Source organism: Clarias gariepinus, chromosome 19 (assembly GCF_024256425.1).
Source record: "Clarias gariepinus isolate MV-2021 ecotype Netherlands chromosome 19, CGAR_prim_01v2, whole genome shotgun sequence".
In the NCBI taxonomy this organism is placed as follows: domain Eukaryota; kingdom Metazoa; phylum Chordata; class Actinopteri; order Siluriformes; family Clariidae; genus Clarias; species Clarias gariepinus.
The window spans coordinates 18,875,514-18,892,930 of record NC_071118.1 but is presented as its reverse complement, the minus strand read 5'-3'; the positions used below and the strand labels follow the sequence as shown (position 1 = coordinate 18,892,930).

Here is a 17,417-nt window from a genome sequence, read left to right as displayed (position 1 = left end):
AGAAAGGAGTTGACACAGGATGACGTGTAGCATATGGATAATAGAGTTCAATCAAATGCAAAGTAATTTTATCATATAAATCAAAGTCAGCCGTTTTAACATTTTAGCTAAGATAAAGCTAAGCTAGCTAGCTTGTCGTAACTGAGGTACGTAAATGTGAAACTGCTAGGCTCTGTTTCTTCCACTTTTGTTCCATTTCAGGTTTAATTAGGGTTTAGATGGGTCAGCTCCTGCCAAGTTGGCGATGACCAGAGCTCCCACAGTTGAGCTTTAAAATAGCTAGCTGGTTCTTTTAGTAGTTAGCTAGCTGGTCCTAAACTTATTTAACAGCAAACAAAAAGGCAAAAACGTTTTTAAAAAAAAGGCAAAAGTGATTTAAACTTAAATCGCCTTATTTATTTATTTTATTTTTATATTATAACTTTTAACTTTTTATACATGGACTCATTCATCTTTTCCTGGATTACTTTTTTTGTCTTTGTGGGAAAAAGTTGGAAGAACTGAGAGTCAGACCCATGTTTAAGCAAAACAGAGACGCTTGTGTATTTTTATGCAAATTATTACTTTTTTGAACATGAAAGCATCGAATGTGTATATTTATATGTGTCTCTCTCTCTCTCTCTCTCTCTCTCTGCAGTGGGTCCAGCTGACCTTCTGAAGATTTTAGATTTTCCAAGTTTGCCGGACGGCGTAACGAAAACTACAGGCTTCTGCACACACAGAAAGTCATCGAAAGGGCCTGATGTAGCCTACAAAGTAACCAAAGATGCTCAGCTCAGTGCTCCTACCAAGCAGCTCTACCCCTGTGAGTGGACACATGTATGCATTCACATGCAGTTAAGCACATCCACACACTCCACACTTCATTGTGGCCTAAAGAGAAGCCAGAACTGCTCAACAATTTTGTGACATATATATTATTAAATGAGAATACTTTTTAATGCATTACTGTCACGGATGGCTAAAATTAACTAAGTAATAGGTATTATGTATAATAAGTAATAAGCATAATGTCAAAGTTTTGGCAGATTTGGAATTCTACATGTGTGCATATGCAAGAATAACTGTGTTAAACAAATTTGCTTGTGTTTCCAATTCTGCACTGGAAAAGAGACAGAGAGAGAAGAGAGAAACCACACGTTCAGAACTTTCTGCTGATGTGGCAAATGCATGTGCCTCTTAATGTTTTTATGAAGCACACACTCTTTCTATCCAAGTACTTTTCAATTTTAGGATTTAATGCCTATTTCTTGAGTGTGGATGCTGTGGGGGAAGGGGAATAGGGGGTAGGGGGTGATGGGGTTTGTGGGTGATGCATCTACATATGTTCTACAGCCCCTTTTATTGCTCATAGCCCACAAGTAGAACACAGAGCCATAAAACTGCCAAAGACTCTCAATTTAGTAGGAATGCACCTGAGACTATCCCAAGAATTTAAACGAGGGGGAAGGGTAGAGAGAGAGAGAGAGAGAGAGAGAGCAAAAAAAAGAAGAGGGGAAAGAACGAGTGAGTCTAAATGAAAAGACAGAGACACTGAGAAAAGAACAGAGGAGACAGAGAGGCCGTTCAGCTCATTTTAGAGTGTCTGGTTTCTGTGTGTGTGTGTGTGTGTGTGTGTGTGTGTGTGTGTGTGTGTGTGTGTGTGTGTGTGTGTTCCGACAGCAGCACTCGCCTATAAGATTATGTCCTAATGTTTTCCACAGACAGACTGAGGTCATTCTTGCACCCTTTCCCCCTTTCATTCTTTCTTTTTTCCCCCACTTTATGTAGACATGCTTGCTCTCTTTTAAAGAGACGTACTCATGTAGGGACATAAACCTATAATGCTAAATTAAAGTTGCCAGCGTTCTTGCCTCAAGCAAAATATAGACACAAAGTGTGATGGAAAAGTTTAGGTGTATAATCAGAAGTAACGCTTCTGGAAGGAGTGATTCTACAGCTGTGCCAGCCTCCTTTAGCAAAGAAATTGATTTAAATTAGGGCTATACGATAAAAAAAAAAAAAAAAAAAATAATATATATATATATATATATATATATATATATATATATATATATAACATTGCGATTATGTTGACACATATTGAGATTTAAAATACAATATGTTACTATTAAATGTACTAAATGTACCATTTTGTATTCAAACATATTTATCTAGGCTAACAGCAAGTAATGGCAGAAATTACAACATTAAGAGAATGTTTTTCCTCTTTTATAATAACCTAAAAATACATAAATCGTAATAATAATAATAATAATAATAATAATAATCAATTATTGACAAACGTGCCATAAATTTCTGATTATGCATGTATTACCTGTAGTAAATTACAGCCTTCTGCAATAGAATAATTGTACTTATCCATATTCTGATTTCGATTAGTTCTGCAGCAATAGTTTAAATGTATTAGAATGGCATTTTTAAAAAGAACCCTGCTTTCATCCTCCATGCAAAATCTTAAGACAAACAGAGAAGCAAAACGTGACCCTTTTAAGTCAAGAGCCTTTTTTATTTTAATAACCCAAATACTCGCTCAAGTTTGACTGCAACCCAGATTAAGAAAACATCCTGCAAAAAGAGTAAAGGAATCCCAAAATAAACAGTCCAACTGTACACATTATTCCCAGTCTGTGTCTAAATATAGTAGTCAGAACACTGCTGTCTCAGGTTTCTATTAGAAAGCACAACCTCCTGTACTACCATCACCAGTATCTCTAGGAGAAAGTAAGCTTGTTGCTTATTCTCAGTTTGGAAGTAGAGATTACGTCTCATGTTTTAATACAGTTTATGCAGTATTGTCAATTGAACAAGAAAAAAAAGATTTAAATCAAATCAAAACTATTGTTGATAGTATCAACAATTAGATTAAAAAAAACTGTGTTGTGTACTAAAATTAAGATTCTAATTAAAAGTAGTTTTTTTTTTTCAATAGAGTAAAACTGCCTAATTAAAATTTAGAGCCTGGATTGGTTTAGTCGCCTTACACCTCCAGGGTCTAGGTTCGATTCCCGCCTGGGGGTCTATGTGCTTGGGATTTGGATGTTGAGTGTGTGTGGGTGTGTGTGTGTGGGTGTTCCCAAATTGCCCAAAGTGTGTGAATGAGTGTGTGAGTGTGTGTATGTGTGTGTCCTGCATCCAGAGTGTACCCCACCTCGTGCCCTAAGTCTCCTGGGATAGGCTCCAGGCCCCCCGCGCCCCTGTACACAGGATAAAGCAGTAAACAGTAGATGAGTAAGTGAGTGAGTGAGAATAAAACTAAAGCATAGTGTAGGTGTTAAGTTTAAAAAAAGTTTAACCTATTTCTTAAAACTTAAATAAACACTTGCACCATGCGTGTGTTTGAGCAGAATGTGCTACAGAGTTCACAAAAATAAATTAACCAGTCTTTGTAAAAGTTACACAGCACCCCTTGTGCACAAAAGGAGTAAATTTGTTATAGGTAAATTGAACAAAATAAGAAAAAAACATAAACTTTTTGTTAGTCCATTTTTAAGGCCTATTAGGACTTCCCTCTTCGTTATTCTCTAAATCAGGCCTTTGGCTCGCTTAGTTTATTTGCATGCATGTAAAGCTTTAAACACAATAAATGAAATTTAAACTGTAATCTTGATTCTGGTTATAAAATATACAGTACATTAAAAAATTTAAAAAAACAACACGAATTTTTAATATTTTAGATTCTTCAAAGTTTACCTTGATGCACACTCTTGGCAGCCAACAAATATTCAATATACTGATCAACCATAACATTAAAACTATTAACATTAAACCTAATTAGATTTTAAATTTCCCTTGTACAACTGTGGGTCTCTACCCTGATGAGAGGGCCTCTTTTCATGTGCCATGGGTTGCGGGGTGGGGTCTCAGTGGATTGGACTTGTTTGTCCCATGCTTCCCATGCGTGCTCATTAGATTAGGATCATCTCTTTTCCTGAAGGTCCCATGCCCAGCAGGCTGTGTTGTACTGGGTGTTTTGATACCTTTCTACCTTGGCCAGAATTAACTTTATTCAGCGATTTGTGCTGCATTATTTTTTCTGTGGGATTAAACAGGCTAGAGTTGGTCACTATGGGCACGGGTAAGAATTGGGTGCCAATGATTTACCAGTTTACTGGTGTATAGTTAGTGATGACTAATGTTCACTTAATCTGTCAGTGGTCATAATGTTAAGGCTGATTGGTGTTTACGGAATCTCTGATTGGTGTATTTGGAAAACACCACTTTCAGGTGATTACAGTTGAGACTGAAAGATCAAAAAAAGGCCAAGAGTGAAGTGACAATGAAGTCTCTCATCAAAGCAAAAGGGAACTACTTTAAGACATTTTAAACATTAAAAGCAATTTTTTTGGCTCACTATATAATTATGCAAATGAGTTTTTTAATAGTTATGTTGCATTTAGGATTGTTCTACAAGGCAGATAATCCTAAAATTTAAGACAAACTCTTGAATGAGTAGTCATGTCCAAGCTTTTGAATGCTACTGTAACTCTAACTCAGTAATTTGAGCTCAATACCTAGTTAACAATTTCTCATTAACTTTGTTCTTAACAGACAACCAATGGAACATCACCCTGTTCATCCCTGTACAATTATCCTAAACCACCTTCTACACAACTACACTTACACCTGCAGCAGATTTAGGACATTGACTTATTGTTATTGAACCTGCCCTTAAACTTGTTTTTCCACCAACACAACACTTTTAAAAAAGGTTTTCTGGAACATACCTAAAATACCAAAAAGAGAACAGACAGTCTCTAGGTCTAGACAAACCAAACACCTGCTGTAATGCACTACAGAACTCGCCACTAACAGATTCAGCTAAGCTACTGCTGTTGTTCACTACTGTCACATAAGACATGAAAATGAAAGAAAAAAAGATTACCAAGCTGGGAATAATGTAGAAAACTTGCTTCAAAAGCACAAAAGAAATATTCATACTGTAAAGTGCAAAAAAAGACCAATATTTTAAAGATAAGACAAGAACAGCAGAATGTTCCATTAGAAGAAAAAGGCGTGGGAGCTTTAAGAAGTAAACTGTGAAACTGAAGGAGGAGAGGAACGAGGGATAATGAGAAAGCCATACTCTCCACATGAACCTGGAACGCCTTCACCCTCCCCTTCTCCCTTTCTTTCTCTTTCTCTCTCTTCTCATTTTTTTTCTTAGCCTTTTTGGAACCATAAGGTCTACATCCGTAAATAAAGAATTGTAAAACATTTGGTTGTGTGTGTGTGTGTGTGAGAGAGAGAGAGAGAGAGAGTGTGTGTGTTTGCAGGATAACTACAAAAACTAACTTCCTGTTTAACTAGCTTAAAATTTCCCAGAGGTCTTCGCGGCAGCTGTTTGGCAAGAGAAAGAGAGAGAGAGTAAAAGAGAGTGTGTTTTACAGAGGAAAAAACTAAGACTGTAGTCATGTCTGGTTTTCTCTTCAAAGTCTCGGACTGCTTCATTCCGCCCTCTTCTCCTTTTAGTCTTTGTCTGGTTTAGGTTGTTTAGCCTTGAGTTCGTCAAGTCGCTCCATCCTTTATTTCATAATTTCCATTGCTCCAAGCAGACACCATCTTTCATTAATTTTCATACACATTCTCTCCTCCTAACACTTTCCCTTTTTCATCATTTTCTCTCTCTCTCTCTCTCTCTCTCTCTCTCTCTCTCTCTCTCTGTCTCTTGCTGCTGCAGAGAGACACAGGCAAAGTAAGCAAACAGACAAATATATAGGAGAAGGATAGAAATCAATCAATCAATATAATCAATGATGGGGTGGTGGGTTGTGGCTTCACACAAGGCACAAAGATGGAAGCTGATTTTAAACAAACAAATTCTTATTTGATTGGATCTGTTCAGATGGGAAAATTTCTGACCTTAATATTATTTAAGCAATATCACACAAGAGGGTGTGCCATTATGCTAAATATCAGAACGGCTGTGACGCGGTCGTAGGCATGGCGGTGCAGTCCAAGTTTCAATGATATCTTGGCCGTGCTGATATACCGTGTGTTGTTTTACACACACCATATAATGTTGGATCATATCTCTAATGTGGCATTTAATTTTTGAAAGGTTTCATGATTTGACATTTATGATTTTTTTTCTAATTGTTTCCCCATACCTGCAGCTTCCGTTTTTCCAGAAGACTTCTCTATCGTGGCGACTGTGCGGCCGAATAAGGGTAGCCAGGCGTTCCTGCTCTCCATCTATAACGAGCAGGGCATGCAGCAGCTGGGCATTGAGGTGGGCCGCTCTCCTGTCTTCCTCTATGAGGACCACCTGGGAAAGCCAGGCCCTGAGGACTACCCTCTCTTCAGAGGAGTAAACCTGGCAGACGGAAAGTACGACACACAGACCGTTACACATATACCCACATAAACATACAGACAAAAAGACATATACAGGTACATACTGCCAAAATCAGAAGTGAGACATCTGAAGAGAAAAAACGAAATATATATTAAACTATATGTTCTCCTGAACCTGCTTCTTTTTAAGCTATCAGTCAGTATCGCTATTTGTTGCAGTATCAACTAAAAAATTTAAAAAGGAAACATTGTTAGTTTGTTTGTTTGAATGACATAGTTCCATCATTTTTCAGGCAGGGAAAGTTATTTATATTTAAGGATGGGTTCTGTATGGCCATGTTTTGGATTCTGCTAATTTAGCTCTCTGCTGTTGCCAGACAAAGTTAATAGTGACTATACCTCCACATTTCAACACGTTTAAACATTGCCTTTTAAACTTGAAAAACAAACTCAGGGGATAGAAATACAGAAATTTGAATAGAAATACTTTGTTGATAGAGAGAACATAGAGAAGGGCAAAAGTAACTCAGGTAACCAGTCTGTATAAATAGGGTCAGCAGAAAAGCAACTCAAAATGCCCATGAGCTTCAATACTTGCTCACCCTTCTGGCAACCAAGAACAGACATCTGAAGTTGCAGTGGGCACAGACTCACCAAAACTGGTCAGGTGGAAACTGGAAAATCTGGTCTGATTTTTGCAGAGCCACAGGTCAGAATCTGGCTACATAGACCTAACCTGCCTTGTGTCAACAATCCAGGCTGGTGAAGGTGATGCAATGGCGTAAAGAATGTTTTTTTTGGTACTGAGCAAGTTGGTTTAAAACTCGTTTCATTAACAAGCTCAATGTTCTTCAGTGGCCATCCTCATCACTGGATTCGAATCCAGTAGAACACCTATAGCATGTAGTACGGGACAATTGCAGCATGGACATTAACCTGCAAAATCTGCAGCAATTGTGTATTGTAATCATATCATCAAGCGCCAATCTCAAAGGAATGTTTCCAACATCTTGTGGAATCCATGCCATAAAGACCTGAGGCTGTTTGGAAAGCAAAAGAAGGTCCTATGAAGTATTAGTATAGCAGTCCTAATGAAGTGTTCAGAGAGTGTACTGCTAGTATATTGCTCCATTAATATGCATTGTCTCAGATTCTCTGATGTTCTCTGTGCAAACAAACAAGTTTTTTATGGACTTTAAGAGACTTAATTCTGAATTAATAGTGTCGCATTCCAGACGAATTACTTGTGTGTCAAATCCTCTGAAAAGTAACACAGCTGAGCTGTCTAAGTTCCGTTTTGGGGGATTTCCATGTATGTGTGTTTATTTACTTATCAGTCCGGTCATTTGATCCTTATATCCAGTCTGAGTTTTTTTTTTGTTAGTTTGTTTTCACGATTTCAAACTACATTCTTGGATTTTTTTGTGGACCTTCATGGAGGTGGAAATGCTTTTTTCAGGTTTTATGACTGCGTTGTGAACAGTATCTTACTTCAGTTCAAATTCTCACTAATTAGTCACTAAATATTTTTCCCGGGAAGATCCAGCTGTTTTTTACTTATTTTCTTAGAGAGTAGTGTATATTGTATATTTTACTATTCTCATGTTATAGTGCATCTGCTGTACTGTAACTAGTTGTTTACTCTTGCTTAGAGAGAACTAGCACTGGTGTTCTATGAGTTTATGGTTATGAGAATATTGAGTTGAACTCAAGTATACCCTATACTGTTGAGTTTGTTTTTAAATTCAACCCGTCATATCAAGTCAAGTTTTTTCAATACTCCAGGAGCTGAAATGTATCATATTTCAATTTTGCAAAAAAAATGTTTATAAAAACATATCTTTCTGAACCTTCAAAAAAAACTGAGAAATGTTAATACTAAACACTGTTTTAAAGAACTTTAATGCAAACTATCCAAGCTGGATGCTCTAGTTATGAGAGAGAAAACATGCATTTGTTTCATGCATCGTTATTTTTGGGGCTAGCGAGAAATCCTGGTGTGAATTTGAGGCTGAGGATTTCCTCTTTCTTGCTTAATAAATACTTAAAATTCAACAAAATTTCCCTTTGGCTCTTCTTGAGAAAATTTTCATTGGCCATATCTCAGCAACTGGACATGACACAATAATGCACTTAATATTAAAAATGGAGCTTATTGAACCAGGAATCTATGCAGAAAAGATGCAGAATCCAAATCACAGAAAATTTCCCTTAATGTTTAATGTGTCACAAATAAAGTGGAATTTAAGCAGAATATAAACTGCTGCTCAAACTGCCCATTGCTTCTCCAAACAATCAAGTTTGATGAATAGTGTTTATTTCTTACTGGTAAACAGTAAAGACACTGTTGTTACTATTAATGTGTGTATATGTTGTATTTATGCCAATCCAATTCACATATGTGCTAAAAATTAGGTCATTTAATCTAACAGTGCCTGTGATTTACTGAGGAATAAAGCAGTTGTCTATAGAAGGTGATAGTTATTAAGAGGAAGAGCAGCATCAAGCAAAAATTGTATAACTATAATTTATTTTTAAAAAGGCCACGTTGCCTAATAAGGTTTTCCAGTAAAGTCATTGTCAGGCGATCACTAGTTTTTCATGGTAAAGGGTTATCAAAGCTGTTCACCAAGTTACACACTGTAGCTACAGTACACATACATTATTGATGTGTTATTCACACACACACACACACACACACGCACACACACACACACACACCACACACACACACACACACACTTTCCCATTTCGCATCCATGCCTAATTATTTTACATGTACTGAACAAGCCTTTTGATTAAGCGCACGCGTGTGTGTGTGTGTGTGTGTGTGTGTGTAGGTGGCACCGAGTGGCCATCAGCGTCCATAAGCAGAGCGTTACACTGATTGTGGATTGTAAGAAGCAGACGACACGCAAATTGGCACGAAGCCCGAACCCCATCATCGACACTAAAGGGATTGTGGTGTTTGGTACACGCATTCTGGATGAAGAAGTGTTTGAGGTAAGAAAACACACACGCACACACACACACACACACACACACACACACACACACACACACACACACACACACACACACACACACGTTGTCTTATAGCCTTCTTGACTGCCAGATGCTTTTAGGGCATGTATTTGTAAAGTGCAGGTGTGGAGTGTGTGTGTGTGTGTGTGCGTGTGTTTGAGTGTGTGTGTGTGTGTTGCATGTGTGTTGCGTGGGTGTGTGTGTGTTTGCCATCGTGTTAAGCTCATAGTTGTGGGAATGTACCAGACAAATTTGGCTTCATACTACCTGACACTAGGGAAGAGTTATTGCAGTTGGCGTGTGTGCGTGCGTGTGTGTGTGTGTGTCTGTGTGTGTGTGTGTGCCTGATTTTTCGCCCTCACTCCGCTCACAGTTGAGTGAAAGCTTATAATTAACATTTACAAGATGTGAAAGGCTTTAGTTGCATTGCACACAGCCAGGATTGAGTTTTAGAAGCCTCGGACCACTATGAAGTTCGGCCACCACACATAACCCACACACGCACACACACAAACACACGCTAACGAACTAATTGCAAATAAGATTTCTATACTTTTTTCTCTCTACTTATCCATAAGCATCCGTGAACCATCACTCCTGCACATTCAGACTGGTGCAGCACTGAGCCATGTTTTTATATATTTATATATATATTTTTTATATATATATATATATTATATATATTTTTATACCTAAATCCTAAATAAACCTAAATAAATTCTTTAGTTCTGTCATTAGATTACTAAAATAATTTTAGCTGAATGGAAGAGAAAGGCACAAAGGGAAGGCAGACAGAGACAGACAGACAGACAGACAGACAGACAGATAGATAGATAGATAGATAGACAGACAGATAGATAGACAGATAGATAGATAGACAGATAGATAGATAGATAGATAGATAGACAGATAGATAGACAGATAGATAGATAGACAGATAGATAGATAGATAGATAGATAGATAGATAGATAGATAGATAGATAGAGTACTTTTTAATGCATAACTGAAATTAAAATGTTAAAGCAGTCAGTTCACAGATTGAACAACAACTTGCAAGCTGTGAACTGATTGCAACAAGGTGTAGAACAATATTAAGGTTAGGTTAAAGTAAAGTGGTAAAGTTGTAGAAAAATAAAAACCCTATAATACACTGTTTGCAATACAGTCAAGTGGGAATCTGAAAACTGCACATTAAGATGCATAAATGAGACCAAGAGAGGTACAGTAGAGAAACAGGCACAGAGGGAGGGAGAAGGACAGAGGCACAGACAGACAGACAGAGAGAGGGGGGGAAGGAGTGGGAGAGAAAGAAAAGAGGAAAACTGGAAAAGTCTCTAAAGGTGTTCAGCATGGAAAGTTATGGTCATTGTGACATGTTCAGGCGTTGAACTTCAGTCTTGTTTCATGACATCATCTAGAATCTGGAGTTTTCCATGGCACTCACATCCATCACCCTTTGTGTGTGTGTGTGTGTGTGTGTGTGTGTGTGCGTGTGCGTGTGTGGTGTGCGTGTGTGTGTGCGTGTGTGTGTGTGTGTGTGTGGACACGTATGCATTCGGTTGTACTGGTGCAGACAAGGCTGGGGGGGGCGGGGCTATATATTATACACTCTATAATAAAGCACTGTGTCGGTGTAACTGAGTTAAAGCATGTAAGTTCAGTTGACTTGCATTTGATTTACACTCGTTCTCCGGGAGGGACATCTATCTTCTCTGTTGTTCATTTTCTCATCTGTTGCTGTCTGTTATTTTGTTCTGTCCATCCTCAGCATGAAGTCTCCGTACTGTCCCTGGATGCCAAATTTGCACATGCTCGGCATACGGACAGATTTTTAGCAGACTTTCCACTGGAAGTGGTTTGGTCAATAGGATTACTGCTGAGCTAGTCAGTGCCGCTTTGTACTGTGCAGCTTATCGTGCTTTCATGCTATCAGCTCAGTTATAATGTCACGCTAACTGTTCAGTTCAGCTGTACCTGCTAGCGTTGATTGCTAACTTGAAGTGAGTTTGAAGGCAAGTTTGCTTAGTGCTGAGTAACGTCAGCTTCACTAGAAAGCCAGCCTGGCGATTGTGATCGGCGCTGTTTTGTGCTAGCAAAGGCACTGTTACACACACCTCTCATAGGGTTAGTATTATGATAAGTTTGCGTAAAAGTCATTTGGTCAAAATATCAATTATGCACTTTGGTCTATCAAGAATGTAGCATGTTGCACCAGTGTGCTATGTTCAAGTGTATCTAAGAAAATAAGGGTTGGATGTATTGCAACATGGATGGCTGGATTTGGGTTTTCTTTCTGCAGGAGAACTGAATTAGAATAATTTGTTACAGATGCAGGTCCATAATTCACCGAGAAGTCCCAGAGACTTGAAGCAGGACATCTGCAACTTTTTTTCTTTGCAAAACTGCAAAGTTCAGCAATCCTGTAATGCACCTTTGTCCGGTCGGGACTGCAGACAGGAAAATAGAGCTAATCCCTAAACACCCAGAAACCCCTGCTGGGCAGGCGGAAAAGTGAGACTCGGAGAGCAGTGAGGTGGTGGGCATTCTTGTTGCTTTTGGCAGACAGTTTAAGGTCTAATGACGCTCTTTGTATGTGTGTGTGTGTGTGTGTGTGTGTGAGAGAGAGAGAGAGAGAGAGAGAGAGAGAGAGAGAGAGAAAAGCAAGTGTGTGTGTGTGTGTGTACAAGACAGAATTGTCCATTTGGAACTTGCTCTCCTCCTTTTGGCTCACTTTAGTTTATGTTTATTTGTTCTTCTCTGCCCCCTGGTGGACAAGAAATAAATATGAAAAGGTGTAAGAGCATTTGTGTAGTCGCTAGACTTTATTCATTCATTCATCCATCCATCCATCCATCCATTCATTAATTCATTCACTTCTTTATTTATTTAAAGCACTATTTGTGACATTATCATTATAAAGACATTTTATACCTTTATGTTATGTTTCCACCTTCACATTTTCCTCTAATTTTCCACAAATAAATAATCATTATTTAAAAGTAATTATTTGTGAATAGAACGATTTCAATTAGTTGTGTAGAAATAGGTTTAACAATCTGATATTAGCGTGATATTCTGATGGCTAGACGACAGGGTCAGTGCAACTCCGAAACTGCAGCTTCTGTGTGGCGTTCCTGGGCTGCAGCGGGCAGGACATACCAAAAGCGGCCCAAGGTATAAAAACCGGTGAACTAACGACCGGGTTATGAGCAGCCAAGAATTGGTGTTGCACATAGAGAGTGAAGGCTGGCCCAGGGTTCCCATACTGTACTGATGAACCACGTTCTTTTTCACATCATGTGTGTGCATCAATTTACTGGGAAAGAAATGGCATAAGGATGCACTGTGGGAAGTGGCAGTTCCATGTTTTGAGCAATGTTCTGCTGGCAAACATTGATAAGACTTAAATTCCTAACGTTTGCATATTTCAGTTGGTCTTGTGAGTGAATTTTGTTTTTTAAGTAAATAAAAACTTCACCTATCTGTCAGGACCTGCTACATGGACCCAATGTCACACCATTTGTTACGCAGTAGATGAACAAAGTATTGTGAGAAGAGACACTTCTGTTTGCATCCTCAGCCGTGGCTGATCTTAGCAAACGCTCACAGGTTGGGCTAACCTTCAAAAAGAAAGGAACCTGCAGTAAGGATGTATCATGCTTTAGAGGAAGATACTGGAGGTCCTCCCTCTAATGCATGATATATCCAGACTAAGCATTTGCTTCAACACTTTAACCTGAAGGAATGCACCATGATTGATGTGTTCCTCTTCCTAACTACAGTAAAATCAGGTACAAAACATCAGTGAACTGACATTTACCTTTTATTTACATTTAGGCATTTGGCAGACTTTTATACTGAATGTACAGGAATAATTTGCAGAAATCACTCATTCATTTATGAGTGTTGAGTTTTTTTTTTTTTTTTAATGAAACAAAAAGTATTGTCATATTTTCTACATGTCTTTAAGTCCCCAAGATGTTAAAAATCAAAATGGCAAACTATTTTGTCAAAAGTCTTTGGGTTATGTTAGTGGGAATTTTGTATGATTTGGCAAAAAGCTATAAATCCCAACAGCCTTGTCATAATGGATAAATCAGCCTGCAGTTGTGTCTGTTGTCATTTAAGTAGGCAGGTTAGTATTGATAATATATTGTCATTTTGTTGTGAGTCAAAAAGAAAGTAGTGGCAGCACATTAGATTAAGGAAAAAATGTTGCAAACACAAGGCATTCTTCTTTACCAGTGTTAGATCCATGTCTGTACGGCTCACTATCATATCACAGGTATGGCTCATATAACATCTGTTCTTGCATCATCGACAGTGTGTCCCATCAGTGGGATACGTAGGCTTAAAACAGGATGGAGCTGACACAACACAACGCAAAGTCACTTCTGCATCTTTTACGTTTTGTAATGTTATTGCTTTGTTTAATCTTCCTTAGAAAATGTTTCCGTAAGTATTTCATGACTTCTAAATGCCGGGAAAAAACAGTCTAAGTGAAAACAGGAGCAATAGGAAAAGAGATGATAGTTTGGGAAGTGAAACAAACTGTTGCTCTACAAACTTACTCCACCACAGTGCCTACACTGCAGCATCCCTCATAGCTTCGTCAAGTGTATACCATGATGTTAGCACAATATCCAAACTGCTGTAACGGAACCGATTGGGGACAGAAAAAAAGACGACAGGAGACACCAATATTTTTATTATTATTTATTTAGATTTACAAGAGAACGAAAAAAGTTTTAAAAAGTGAAAACATAGTTGCATCCGCACACACTCAGGCACACACACACACACATACAGTACACACACACACACACACACACACACACACACACACACACACACACATACAGACACACACACACATACACAGGTGCACTTAGTGTCCAGGGTGCTCAGGGTGTGGGAGAAGGTGAGGTGCAGAAAGGGGAGCCGGCCTCTTTGCTGGGGCTTTTTTATCTACTTGCCATTATTACACATTATGGGAAGCCATTAGGGTTAAACTTGGTGACATGAATATTTGCGTAAAAAACAATTAACATGTAAAAAAAAAATCTAGATTAATCACATGCATTAACACATACTTGAAATATAGAAACTTGATCCTGTATATTATTCTAAATCTAATATTGTTATTTTTCAATGACATTTTCCTAGATATTAAAATGGTAAAATATAAATAATGGAGTTTTTAAATGTTACATCATTTGGTCCGAAATTCTTGCTAACAGCTCATATACAGTATAACACACAATCCAAGCAGCTGAGTGTGATATGGTGTATTTAACACAAATGAAGTCATAAGAAAAGTTACAGCTGCTTACTTTTAGCTCCTGCCCCGCCTGTACACTGTGCGCTCGAGCCGTCCCTATGATATTATTTGAGGCCCTGCTAAAAGTTTTCTACCATCCTCCAATCTCCGCTAAGCCTGGAGAGCCTTCTGTTCCCTACCCTCTATCTTCTGTCTTTCTCTCTCTCTCTCACTCTCTCTCTCTCTCTCTCTCTCTCTCTCTCTTGTGCATGCTTTCTTCCCTTTTTTCTCCTCTTGGTGACCCTTGTAAATCTTCCTCATTAGATGATGTGTATGTGTGTATGCATGTGTGTGCATACAAGTCTGTTCATGCCGGAATCTAAAAACATGTCAGTGGCTTCATTTATCTACACAGCTGAGTTTAAACTCATGCCGGGATGTCTTTGTGTAGGAGTGTTTCCAAATGTCAGTGTGCCAGAATGTATGTGTGTTAGAGAGTAAGAGCAAGATTCAGTAAACTGTTATAACTGTATAATAAACAGTCACACAGTCAAGAGATGTGATTGAATGCAAGTCAGCTGCTGCTGAAAGTAAGTGCAATGTGCATGTGCTCTGTGTGCATCCGTGCGTGTGTCCTGTTCTTACTCGTACTCTCAGCAGAATTTTTGTTTGTTTTATTTATTTAATTATTTACTTACATACTTATTTATAAAGTGAGATTTAAATGGCAGATTTATGGTGTGAGTGCTGCAATGAAATTATTACTTCCTGTTTCCTGCGCAATCTTCATTTCAGTGTCAACTGTATCAGTGCTATCATTGTTACGCATTGCCAGTTCTCAAGTCATGTTGACGTACTCTAGCAGAGCTCTGGGACTCAATGCTAGCTAAAAGCTAACGCTTCACAGTCTGATCATTAAATGATCATTGTTGCCTCGTGATTAATTTTTATGTGTGTTGCATTCTGTGTTTCTTAAATTAGATTGTCTCGCTGATGGTTTTTTTGAAAGTCGTGTGTTTTTGTTTTGTTTTTTGCAGGGTGATATTCAGCAGCTGATGATCATAGCGGACCATCGTGCTGCGTATGACTACTGTGAACATTATAGCCCCGACTGTGAGGTTCCTGCTCAGGAGCAGCCACAAAACCAGGACCCCAACACAGATGAATATGTGAGTGTTTTCTTCACTCAGACTCGAGACCCTGATGAATATGTGAATTTTCTCTAGGCATTCTTTAAATCTTTCATCTGAGCGCTCTTTGGAGTGCAGTTTTCTCTATATTTTCCTTAAAGATGTGCAGCTTTGTAAGCATCTTTACAATGCAGAGACAAATATGTCAGTTTTTCCTCTAAACATGGACAAATGCAGATGCTGTGAAATTTCAAACATTAACAATATAATGAGGATTTGCTCAAAACACTCTGCACAACTTCTATCCAGTCTTAAAACACCGGATGATTTTCTGTATACATTGTGTAAACATAGACAGCTAGAAGTTTTCCCTCCCTATGCACAGTGTTTTTATGGTACTGTAACTTAAGTATAAGGTAAGGCATTTAAATTGCATTGTAAAAAAAATACAATATAAATGAATCTCTCATGTATCCTACATTTATTTTACATCAAATTAATATTTCAAGCCTTTTTCTATTAATTTGGATTATTATGGCTTACAGCTCATAAAAAATCCAGTTTCTTAAAATCGCAATAGTTTATTTAGAGTTTAAGTAACTTACTATTCATACAGTTTAAACGCAGTGTCTCATGTTCATTACATGCAACTACAATCAGGGGGAAACTGCGAACCTAACACTTGTCCAGAAGATGGTTATTGACAACCTCCACATGGAGGGGAAGCCACAGGAGGTCATCAGGCTGGCTGTTCGCAACGTGCTATGTCGAAGCATATTCATGAAAAGAAAACATGTGTTAGTACCCTGTGCAAAAGCAACAGGAATGACCACAGTCTAAAGAAGGTTGTAAAGCAAAACTGATTCAACTTGAGAAAGCTTTACATGGTGTAAATTGAAGTGGGAGTGAGTGCATCAAGAGCCACCAAGCATAGTCTTCAGGTAATCAAGCCATTCCTGACCCAGAGACAATTTACAAGTGTCTTGCCTGGGCTAAGAATAAAAAGAACTGGACCATTGCTCAGTGGATAAAAGATCGCTTTAGGCTCTTAGTCAAACCCTCTTTGTTAAATGTCCATTTTATTTGTAAATCAAGGTCCTATTGTCTGGAGGAAGGAGGGCACAGATTCCAAGTAGCTTGAAGTTTCCAGTCCTTAATCATGGTGTTTCACCTCAATTCCAAGGCCATTTATCAGGGGATTTTAAAGCTCTTCATGCTTCCATCTACTGACAAGCTTTATGGAGATGGCAAATTTCCCATTCACCTTCCCACCGTGGCAAAACTACAACCAAACTAGTTTGCTGAACATGATATTACTATGCATGATAGACCCTAAACTCAAATTCTTTTGGGTATTGTTATAAATAAGAAACATCCAACCCAACACTACAGAAGAGCCTGACAGAATCTTTTAATTTTTATTTGATCTTAAACAAAAAAATTTTATTTTGAGATTAAAATTTATGAGCTATTTTCATGAGCTGTAAGCCATATACAGTATACATACACTACCATTCAACAGTTAGGGGCCACTTTCTAACTCCATGATCATTCCTGGTTTTTATTTCTTTCTACATTGTAAAGGAATGCTGAAGGCGTCCAAAAATGCATTAATCTCCTTTGAACAGTTGATATTGAGATGTTTCTGCTACTGGTGCTCTGTAAAGACTTCCTAACGCCTCTAATCTAAGGTGCTGTTAATTGG

At 38.2% G+C, this 17,417-nt stretch overlaps 1 protein-coding gene across 2 annotated transcripts in view; it reads left to right on the top strand.

The window, feature by feature from the left end:
• The window catches only part of col5a1 (procollagen, type V, alpha 1), an 86,242-nt gene that overhangs the window by 25,301 nt on the left and 43,524 nt on the right, over positions 1-17,417 (top strand). For both annotated transcript variants that reach the window (XM_053478602.1, XM_053478601.1), the window contains exons 2-5: positions 638-805; positions 6,117-6,330; positions 9,138-9,300; positions 15,620-15,751. In XM_053478602.1, coding sequence (XP_053334577.1) covers positions 638-805; positions 6,117-6,330; positions 9,138-9,300; positions 15,620-15,751 — 677 coding nt within the window. The remainder of the gene's footprint in view (positions 1-637; positions 806-6,116; positions 6,331-9,137; positions 9,301-15,619; positions 15,752-17,417) is intronic.